This window comes from Mercenaria mercenaria, chromosome 12 (genome assembly GCF_021730395.1).
Source record: "Mercenaria mercenaria strain notata chromosome 12, MADL_Memer_1, whole genome shotgun sequence".
In the NCBI taxonomy this organism is placed as follows: domain Eukaryota; kingdom Metazoa; phylum Mollusca; class Bivalvia; order Venerida; family Veneridae; genus Mercenaria; species Mercenaria mercenaria.
Genome location: NC_069372.1, coordinates 49,016,709 through 49,028,759, shown reverse-complemented (window position 1 = coordinate 49,028,759; position 12,051 = coordinate 49,016,709). Strand labels below are relative to the sequence as shown.

General features: G+C 33.9%; 1 protein-coding gene across 1 annotated transcript in view; it reads right to left on the bottom strand.

The window, feature by feature from the left end:
• LOC128547380 (serine/threonine-protein kinase NLK-like) overlaps nucleotides 1-12,051 on the bottom strand; it is a 41,540-nt gene that overhangs the window by 9,314 nt on the left and 20,175 nt on the right. The window contains exons 4-9 of the mRNA XM_053519986.1: nucleotides 10,185-10,291; nucleotides 5,632-5,717; nucleotides 2,463-2,672; nucleotides 1,845-2,033; nucleotides 1,436-1,634; nucleotides 476-572 (exon numbers count right to left, since the gene is read on the bottom strand). Of these exons, the coding sequence (XP_053375961.1) occupies nucleotides 476-572; nucleotides 1,436-1,634; nucleotides 1,845-2,033; nucleotides 2,463-2,672; nucleotides 5,632-5,717; nucleotides 10,185-10,291 (888 nt within the window). The remainder of the gene's footprint in view (nucleotides 1-475; nucleotides 573-1,435; nucleotides 1,635-1,844; nucleotides 2,034-2,462; nucleotides 2,673-5,631; nucleotides 5,718-10,184; nucleotides 10,292-12,051) is intronic.

Genomic DNA, 12,051 nt, shown 5'->3' with positions numbered 1-12,051 from the left:
AATTTTGACATAAATCGTGCAAAATAATTTTCTTTTCTGTGGTATAAACTTCATTAAATCTGGCTTTTATTACCTTAAAAGGCTTAAAATAGCATCACAAAATGTAACACATATTAGTAGATTATTAAACTAGTGTTAACGAAAACTTGAAAAAATAATACGAAATCGAAAGCAAATAAAAGCTTGAACAAACATGAAAAACTTCTAATAACACAAGCGCTGCTCTGAAACAGACATTTTCTCCCAGGAATATTAAAATTACAGCCAGCGTCATATGAACTGTCTCATTCGAAAATTTGTAATAACGCGACTTAACTGACAGAATATCTCAACTGAATTCACACACTGTGTATTCCACAGATATATGTAATTATTCCTTAACACACAGCTTACTCCATACATCAACTCTAATTTTTCTGAATATTTCTGTACACATCTTGTACCCCACTGAGTATATGCACAAATATATGCTTACTTTGCAAAGTTTTTGAATGATATGGAGCTTGGATTAAGGCATAGAGGCACGCGACTATTTCCTTTTTGCTGTTCTAGTATATACTTGTGTAGCTTTTCTGAAAAAGAAAGACAGAACTTTTAAGAACAGTACAAACAAAACTATTGAAATGGTTCATAAAAATTATTACCAATGGTGAAATCATAGTTTGAAATCATTAATACTTGTAGGGGACAAATTTTTAGTGAGTGAATTTATTCTCAAAATTAAATCCAGACAAAGAAGTAAAACTCCCATTTATTTCATGTTCAAAAGCGGAAATCAATGAAGTCATATTCTCACAATATAGCCATTTACACCTAAAACACAAAATAAGATGATTCCACATTTTTTCATAAAACTTTTCATCTATCATCCTACATTTAAGGAAAAAAACATGCACTATCCAAAAAACACATTTTTTTTAAAACCGACGCTGCTTTATACATGTTCCCAAAATTTTAAGTTTTTTTTCTGGCATATCAAAATTTCCAACTTCTTGCAGTTTATGTCCGATTCACAATGAAGTTTGTCTTTGAAGACTAGGGTACTATCATCTTTAAAACAGTATGGACTTCTTTGAAGACTAGTGTACAATCATCTTTAAAACAGTATGGACTTCTTTGAAGACTAGTGTACAATCATCTTTAAAACAGTATGGACTTCTTTGAAGACTAGCGTACAATCATCTTTAAAACAGTATGGACTTCTTTGAAGACTAGTGTAAAATCATCTTTAAAACAGTATGGACTTCTTTGAAGACTAGTGTACTATCATCTTTAAAACAGTATGGACTAATTTCTTTTTGGTATACAGTTTCAAAATAACTACCCCATCCAATTAACACAGTCAAATACTAACAGTGGTAAATTCTAAATGTAAAAAAAATTCTGTAGCCATTTTTAAAAAGACCCATTTTAACCAGGAGAATTTACACTTTACCTTTCACTTTGAAGACTGAGGTAAGATCATCTTCAAAGTCGTATCTAAATGGTTCTTTGCATATTGGTTCAAAATCGCTGGTGTAATGTCGTACCCCACCAACGTTATGGCAACATGTGCACATACAGGAATGGTAACGTAGCCGTCCCTCGTCTAAATATGGGTGTGCTAATGCGTCCGCCGCTGTGATTCTTTTATCCTGTAACACAAGTATATATAACAATATATTACATAAATAAAATCTTGAAAATGGCACAAAAAAAAAACATAGCTTCAATATGTCAAATCAAGATTTTTTTGAAGCTTTATTATAAATCTATTTATATTTTTTTTTACATTATATCAAAGGCCAAGGTCTCTTCCAAATTCCTGGATGAGAAACCCTGAAATCAAAATTTTAAGTACTTACTGGATCAAAGACGAGCATTCTACATAGTAGATGAACTGCTTCATGTGTTGCTTGGCTAGACAGTGTATACAAGGCTGCTAATGATGGTGGTCGGTGTGCGCTACGTAAAACATGAGTCTTTGCTCCCTCGCATGCTGATCGCATTTCTTCGAGGCTCGGTGAACCAAGGAGTTCAATAATGAGATCCAACTGAAACATAGGATTATATACTTCACTACACCATTTTTTTGGGAATATTTCAACTTTACTGAAGCTACATAAAAACTGTCTAAAACAATCTAAGTGGTTTAAGCAATTATCATCACAACTTCTGCATTTCCTTCCTATATTTACTTCTATTTCAGCAAGTCACTTAAGTGTAAAATAAATATAAATCTCAGACCTCTTTCCTAAGAGGGCATGCAACACATCACAATGCTATTTGTGCCGTGTAATTTTAAAATTCAACAATGCACAACAGGGTTATAGGCAGGACATGCTTTTGTGCATGGATAAACAGACACATGGACATGTCACAGGGTAACACTAAATGCTCCCTACAGTTATTTAATGGTGGGTGCATGAATATAGCAAAATAATTCTACAGTAAACATAATTACCTCATTAAAAGTTACCTACCTGTTGAATGGGTGTTTGAGCTTGAAATAGAATTCTACGGCCTAACAGTTCGGCGAAAATACAGCCAACGGACCAGATATCTATACTGGAGGTGTAGTGTTTGGTCCCCATAAGGATTTCGGGTGGACGATAATATTGTGTTACAACCTCTTGTGTCATGTGTACGGACTCATCTGGTTCCTCTACACGTGCCAAACCAAAATCACATATCTGCAATATCATTAGATAAGGCATGAATCCAAAAAAAATTATTTTTGATGTCCTTTTTTAATAAAAGATTAAACCCATTTTTACACAGTACATGACTGTGTATTTCTGCTTTGTAACAGCAAACAGGTGTTATTCTAAAAGAAAGGTCTCTGTGGATATACATATTCTCATTATGAGACAGTTGAGAAGTTGAAGAAACACTTACAGGTAACTGTTCTTTCAATCTATAAAATCAAAATTAAAATGTCTCAGAGACATATTTTTCACCTGAAGACATTCCTTGTTAGATGACAGCAGATTCATTATTGAATGTATGTTAGCACCTTTACTCTAATAATTAACTGTGTCTTTTGAACACAGAAATATTTATATATTCTTTTCAATATAAGGAATGAGTTAAACAGGGGTTTCCTTTGGTGGGTGGGGGAAGGGGCAGAAAAAAAATGAGAAAATGCTTGGGAACTGGGTTCACGACCGCTTCTACTCAAAAGAATTTTTCCAAAAACCAAAATTAGAAAACTGTCAGTGAACTTCAAAATGACCTTCCATTTAGCTTCAAAATATTAGAATAAGTTAAAACAAGAACAGATAAATTTAGCCATCAGATAAAATGTGCTACTTTACAGGCTAAAATTTACTTATAAAAAGGATTGCAGTATTAAACAAGAGCACCGCCTTGCGGGTGCTGACGCTCATCTGATTTTTTTTTGTATAATAGAAATATTGTCCTACCCATGATTTTCTAAGTCTAAAAGGGCCTCATTTGCAAAGCAGGATAGAGTTATGTTTCTTGATGTACAGTGTCACTTATGATGTGAAAAACTGTTGCAATTTAAGCAATAGCTTTGATAGTTATGAGAAAAGTTGCCTTAACATAATATACAAGAAAATGATTTTCTAATCCAAAGGGCAATAATTATTGCAAAGCAGGATGGAGTTATGTTGCTTGCTGTACAGGGTCAGCTTATGATGGTGAAAAGTGTGCAGTTTCAAACAATAGCTTTGTAGTTTAGAGAAAGTTGACAAACATAAAACTTAACCAAGAAATTGATATTTCTAATCCAAAAGGGGCCATAAATCTTGCAAAAGCAGGATGGAGTTGTTTCTGCTGTACGGTCAGCTTATGATGTGAACAAGTGTTGCAAGTTAAGCATAGCTTATATTTAGAAAAAGCTGACCTAACATAAAATTAACAAGAAATTTCTAATCCAAAAGGGCAATAATCTTGCAATCAAGATGGAGTTATGTTTCTGATGTACAGGGTCTGCTTAGAGGAACAAGTATTCCAGTTCAAAGAATACTTGATATTTGGAGAAAGTGACCTAAACATAAAACTAACCAAGAAATCTGATATTTTCTAAGTACAAAAGGGCCATAAACTTGCAAAACAAGATGGAGTATTCTTGCTAAATGGTCAGTTATATGTGAACAAGTTCCAAGTTCAAGCAATAGCTTTGATAGTTTGGATAAAGCTGACTTAACACTAAACTTAACAGGCAACCGACGCAGACGCCACGAGAAACGCTCAAGTGATGAAATAACCATCATTTTTCAAAAATCAAAGCTAAAAAAGAGGTAAGGAGACATAGAAGATGGATATAAAGGCACATCTAAAATAAGTGTCACTGAGTATGCCAATGTGGATAAATATTAAATACTGAGTCAATGTCTATCACTTAAGTAATAAGAGAGGTAAAAATAAATGTATCAAAACACTATACAGTATATCCTAAACAAAAAGGGCATAATTTATTAATGTTGGTGCAGAGTTATGCCCTTGTGTCATATGGTGGGTGATGATGTTGAAAACTATTTAAGTTGAATCAATCCATTCAGTAATAACAGAGACAGTGAAAGTGCATCAACTTAAAAATTCAAGTAAAAAGGGAAATAATTCATGAAAGATTGGTCCCAGAGATATGCACCTTGTGTCATACGATAAGGGTAATGATGTGAACAATTGTTTAAGTTTGAATCAGATCCATTCAGTAAAAACAGAGATAGAGTGAAAGTGCATCAAAACTTTAACCTGAAATTCTAAGTAAAAAGGGGAATAATTCATGAATAAATGTGCCAGAGTTATGAATCTTGTGTCATATGATGTGGGTGAAGATGCTGAACAACTATTTTAAGTTTGAATCAAATCCATTCAGTAATAACAGAGGTAGAGTGAAAGTGCATCAAAACTTTAACCTGAAATTCTAAGTAAAAAGGGGGAATAACTCATGAAAAAATGGTGCCAGAGTTATGCACCTTGTGTCATATGATGTGGGTGATGATGTTGAACAACTATTTTAAGTTTGAATCAAATCCATTCAGTAATAACAGAGATAGAGTGAAAGTGCATCAAAACCTTAACCTGAAAATCTAAGTGAAAAGGGGGGGAAATTCATGAAATATTTGTGCCAGAGTTATGGCCCTAATGTCAGATGATGTGGTTGATGATGAGGGATAAGTATTTCAAGTTTGAATCAAATCCATTCAGTAATTACAGAGATAAGTTGAAAAAAGAGAAAGTGCACCAAAACTTTAACCAAGGTGGGGACGCGGAAAGACGCCGACGCCGTGGCGAGTAGGATAGCTCTCCCTATACTTCGTATAGTCGAGCTAAAAAAGTAACCATGCAGCCAGGCTATAGTGACCATGTTGACACCTCTGAAATTAAATTAGCAATCTCTTTGTACCTTAGAGATATATGAAATTATGAACATGCAAATTATCACCTGTTCTTTTTTGTTATACAACTTGTTAAGTAACATACCATCCTACATTACCAAAAGAAGATATGAACTACAAATATTAATAACTGTTACGAATGATTTAGCGAGAACACCTACTCTTTTGGCAACGCTATATTTGGAAAATTACCATACAAGTGATAATTATGGAGAAAAAAAACAACGTCACAACTGGTTATTTACGTATCAGTTACATAAAGAACAAGGTGCGGGCTACTCACTTTTAAAACACAGTTACTATTGACTAGAAGATTCCCTGGCTTGATGTCTCGATGTATGACTCGTGCAGAATGTAAATATTTTAAACCTGAAAAGTAAAACAATTCAAGTTTTCATAATCTGTAATTACTTTTTTGACAGTTCTAAATCAGAGATCCAATATTTAACAAGAGCACCGCCTTGCGGGTGCTGACGCTCATCTGATTTTTTTTGTATAATAGAAATATTGTCCTACCCATGATTTTCTAAGTCTAAAAAGGGCCATCATTCTTGCAAAAAGCAGGATAGACTTATGTTTCTTGATGTACAGTGTCCACTTATGATGGTGAAAAACTGTTGCAAGTTTTAAAGCAATAGCTTTGATAGTTTATGAGAAAAGTTGACTTAAACATAATACTCAACCAAGAAAATGATTTTCTAAGTCCAAAAGGGGCAATAATTATTGCAAAAAGCAGGATGGAGTTATGTTGCTTGCTGTACTGGGTCAGCTTATGATGGTGAACAAGTGTTGCAAGTTTCAAAGCAATAGCTTTGATAGTTTAAGAGAAAAAGTTGACCTAAACATAAAACTTAACCAAGAAATCCGATATTTTCTAAGTCCAAAAGGGGCCATAAATCTTGCAAAAAGCAGGATGGAGTTATGTTTCTTGCTGTACAGAGTCAGCTTATGATGGTGAACAAGTGTTGCAAGTTTTAAAGCAATAGCTTTGATAGTTTAGGATAAAAGCTGACCTAAACATAAAACTTAACCAAGAAAACTGATTTTCTAAGTCCAAAAGGGGCAATAATTCTAGCAAAAAGCAAGATGGAGTTATGTTTCTTGATGTACAGGGTCTGCTTATGATGGTGAACAAGTATTCCAAGTTTCAAAGCAATAGCTTTGATAGTTTAGGAGAAAAGTTGACCTAAACATAAAACTTAACCAAGAAATCTGATATTTTCTAAGTACAAAAGGGGCCATAAATCTTGCAAAAATCAAGATGGAGTTATGTTTCTTGCTATACAGGGTCAGCTTATGATGGTGAACAAGTATTCCAAGTTTCAAAGCAATAGCTTTGATAGTTTAGGAGAAAAGCTGACCTAAACATAAAACTTAACCAGGCAACGCCGACGCCGACAACCGCTCAAGTGATGACAATAACTCATCATTTTTTTTTTTCAAAAAATCAGATGAGCTAAAAATTGTGCAAAAAGAGCAATATTCTTACCCAGGCCTGAATCCAGAAATATTTGACTGGGGGGAACCAGTCTAGACAAAGATGTCGCCGATAAGATGCATTATGCCATTAATCAGGTTTGTATGGGGAGAGGGGGCCTCACACTGTGGTGGAGGAACTTATTTATTAACAAGTAATATGACTGCTTCTCCACATGATACAGAAACAGAGGATAACCTACATTTACAAGCAATATCACATTTTTTTCCACAGGACACAGAGGTGCAGGAATTTCTTCATTTACAAGTAATATGACAACTTCTCCGCATGACATAATGGTGGAGAACTTCTTCATTTACAATTTCACAACTTCTCCACTGTGGCAGAGGAAACTCTACATTTACAAATAATATCTCATTTTCCCAACATGACATAAAGGTCGACCAACGACTTTTAACACCTTGCCCTCTGTAAAATCTTAATTACAACATTTGCCTCGGCCCTAGTATCAAACTCACAGCCACTATTATGAAAGTCTATGACTCTCTCTAACAGTAACTGGCATTAGGTAGTTCCTATGTTTTGATCAGAGGCGGTAACTCAGGAAGCTATTCTAATTTGATATAAATTTTTCTCCTCAAAACATACTTATATTATAGGAGCTTAGAGAAAATTTTGACGAGATGGTCAAAGCCAATAAATAGAATTAAGAAAAAGTTTAAGAAATGTTACGTAGTTGTTTGCCAGATTAGGCATCGGGCTGACTGAACCAAAATGCAGCTTTTCCCTATCTTTTTTTTTTTTTTAGGGGTACATTTGTATAGCATGTTATAATTCTAATTGCCGGATCTTCTTTCAAAAGTCAGTTAATAGGCCAGAGAATGTGAAATTAAAGATCCATCAAATTACAAGAAAATCATAGCCATCTTTCTGCTTCAAAAAGCATGGGCTTATCTTACAGAAGATACTGTTTGTTTGATGTATCATATAAAACATTCCCATAGAACATGTTAGAAATGATGATAATTAATTTGTACAGTCTACTGCAGGTGCACACTGCAAACTTGTAAGTTATTTGCAAAACTACTGCATCTCTTGTTGCATTAATTTAGACATGAAACAGTTTTGCTATCAACTCTCAAAATCTTGGCGATTTTAACACCAGAAATTTCAGAATGATGATCAGATGTGAAATATGTTCTATTTGTGCCAAACTGATCATTTTTAAGTAGAAAGTGTAAAATCCGCTGACTCAGCATCAATTACATGAAATGTTTGTTTGTTTGAGTTTTACAACAATATTTCAGTTATGTTAAATGGTGTTCAGTTAACTTCACCAGTGTTCCTGGGTTCTGTACCAGAACTAAACAGATCAGTGCAAGAATGCTGAACAACTTCCACACATGAATCAGACACATCAACTTCTGCCAAATCGTCACAAAGAATATAGCTTACACCTCTCTCATGAGATTGAACTTGTGACCTCTCAGAACAAGAATCTCTGCTCTACCCAAGCTAGAAGTCCAGGCTAATACAATGGAACAGAAAATTATGGGCCAGCTCACTCAGCTGTTAAACTGAAAACCTAAAATTAGAACTATCGAGTCAATTATCAATGCAACGACCATTTAATGACTTGTCTGACAGATAATTTTGTAAACTGCATTTCCTACTTCGATTTATAACAATTATCAGGAAAGTTACTGATTCCCCCAACACAAAATCTTGAAACAAGCAGAATCACATTCTGCCTCAATACATTTTTCAGTCATTTTTTGAAAGATGTCCTAATTACACAGTGCACAATCTATCACATGAGCAGAAAATTAAGTTATCAGGAAAACTTTCTGCAAAAAAAGGAGAAGAAAAGTAGGTCAATTATCAATTCCAAGCAATAAAAAATAGCATAATGTTCTCATTTATAATTATAAAGGTAGGTGTTTTTTTCTTCTGGGCCATAAAACTAAAGCTAAGGACATATTTTTTTTCTGAAACATTTACAAATTTTTATAAAGATAATCAGTGGCACAGTGCGATAGAGGTTGAACTACAATGCTAGTGATATGGGTTCAAAGCCTGACTGCACCCAATTCCCTGACAAGTGTTCAGTTCTTAGCGATTACTTATTTAAACTGATACTGTTTCGAGCAGTACACGCATAGACTAGACAATGTCCATTGCTGTTGGCAGAAAATATGACCTCTTTATTGCGCTCAACTGGAAATTAACATGTTCAATCCATTCCAGATGGCGACTTTCAGCAAATATACACATCAAAAAAACCAAATATATACCGGTTTATCTAAATCCACTTTTATGAGAATGCCTGGTAAATTAAAGATTTTGACTCAAACAAATGATAAAATTGAATTTACCGACTCATAAACCCCCTCATGATTCTTAAAATGATCCTATTCTCTTATTGCCAGTTCGTTTGTCAAGACAAACACGGGTCAAGAAAAAATGTACTATAGTTCAATCCGTCTAGACTTCTATATTGATCAAGAATGTTTCTTCCTTCCTGAGAACTATTTCTAGGATCACCAGGCCAAACAGTTTGTCTGACTAGTGAATTATTATTATCACAATCAGACTGTCTGGTTACTACATCTACACTCTTCTAAATGACAGGTTCTTTACCGATACCTTGTCCTCCTAAACAGATCAACCACAATTACTAATATCAGTGCATCTCAGACAATGTCTGCAATTGCCCTTTAAAGGTTGTTGCGATCATGTTTCAGTCAGAATTCACTGTTCATTTTTTTCCGTTTTTATTATTTGTCAGTTCAGACATAATGTCACGATTATGGATTGAGGTAAACCGAATCTGGTTTTCATGTACTGAAGATCTCCTGTTCTCGCTTTCAAGAATCTTGGTAAATTCATACGATATTTTGACTTAAACGTTCTCAAATCAGAAGTTTCCTCCCTGAGCAGTTTCATTGCAAAATTTATACCAACAGTGAAAAATATGTAAGTTTTATTTTAGAAGCATAACTGATCTGAATCTGCCAACAAATCTGGCAGAATCATGCATGAGTGAATCTGACTCAATAATAAGGCTCACACCAACAGATAATTGGCAAATGATTCAAAAGTGGCCATCCGCAAACAAGGTAACCTCTCTTGATCTAGAGTGGTTTACCAAGAATTATTTCTAGTAAAGCATCTGCATTAAATGTTGAAAAAGTTTTAGCTTTCAGTGGTGTCGTAAAAGAGGTGTTTAGTGTTCACCCGTATGTCAAAGAAAGGTGTTTGTATTTCAGAGATGTCTATATAGCCAGATTTGCTTACTACTCAGATGTTGTTGTAGAGAGGTACTCACTTTTCAGAGGCGTTGTTAACAATAATTTTTCCTATTAAGGTTAAAAGAGATCATTTTAAATTCCACTTACCTCTGAGTATTTGGTATAGAAAGACTTTGACATGATCTGATGTTAATGGCTGTGGTGAAACAATGATTTTATGTAGATCGCTCTGCATCAATGGCGTTAACACATAACTGAGTACAGTGTCAAGGAATGTTCCATTTTTTTACATATCACATGAATACTATAATTATGTTAATATATTACATACATATCAGACATGCAAAAATATTCAAAACATGCATATTTAAAGAAATCAAATACCCATCTATCACTGAAATATTTCATCTAGAGATATTAAATTCAAATATACAAAATCCTCATAAAACTTATTTAACATCACTCAATACAGGTATATAAATTGACTTGGTATGTAGAGCTACATTCATAATTAAATGTCATGCAGTGGCAGTCAATAATTATTGTTCAAAAAACCTCTTTGTTGTTTTTTTTTTAGTGGTAGTACCCAGTTACAGTATTAAGTACGACTATTTTAAACCTACTAACAAAATCTAAATTCATAATTGTATACAATATAATATGTTGGAACTGTTCATATTTTCAAATATGAAAATTTCACATCTTGTATACCTTTAATCACCATATTTTACTTTTAGTTAGGTAACAGCAAAAGTGCTCCTTGATTCTGTATCAGTACTGAGACTATGATCTCCACAAACAAAATGCAATTTCTCCATATGAATCAGGTGGAGGATCAATGTCCTAAGACATACTGTCATCTTTCATATTGTCATGCAGATCAAACTAATTTTTTTTCCACCCACTGCACTAATCAAGCAGACTTGAATAACCATCCCACAACTATCAGTACTTAATTCTATTTACATTATTTGTACTAAGTACTGGAAAACATCAGGCTATTATTTTCCTTGTATGACATGCCCTCAGTTCTTGATCAATAGAAAGAAAAATCTAAGGAAAGTTAATCAAGTTCAACAGTCTACACTGAAATGACAGCCGGTTTTTAACTTTGATCAATCTTTACCAGATGACTTAGCAGACCATAAAAATACCACTCCTAAGCCATTGTACCTTCACATTATACCAAGACCGAGTGCTTTCACATTACACATTTTTTTATACATAAACTACTGGTGCACTCTGGTATAATTATATAGTTTTTTATCCTGCATTGGACAGGTCTGATCTTATGGTCTTGGAAACCTAAACAAAGTTTCTTTTGCTGAAAGCAAAGACACTACACTGATGCCCCCACAGATCACAGAAATTTCATTTACATCACATTTTATGATTTATTTTCTAACAAGGAGAACATTTCAAAAATTTCTCCCTGTGAAATATAAAATGTATTTTTGAAAACAGGACTTTCACACATAGTGGTTTTCCTAGCACTTTTTCACACAAAGAAATTTTGACAGAGTATGTAAAAATGAGTCTTTATGTGTGACCATACCCACTACTTGTCAAGAGCCTTAAAACGCAAAAGTCATTTATTTCTTCTATACATGAATGTCTAAATTTGCCTCATTAACAAAATGAAATGTCCCTTAATTTTCAAGATCACAGAAAGACTAGTGAAAATTCATTTCCCTAAGTGAATCTTCCGGAAAATTCATGATCATGTTTATAGATACAAGTCCTTCCCTTGATAAAGTTATGTTCGATAACAGTACCAATAAACAACAACATGCAAGCAGAGCATCGAGAGCAAAATAATCAATATAATAAACCAAAATAGTTATAATGTACCCAATTACCTTGAAATTGGTGAAACTTTCAAAAGCACACATGACTTGAGCGTAGTTTCTTTATAGTCATCATCCAGTTGTGAGTTTGATGTAGAATCAAGTACATTAATTTGTACATTCTGAATGGTAAAGCAATCATCAGCTCAGGTGAAATTTTTCTTAAT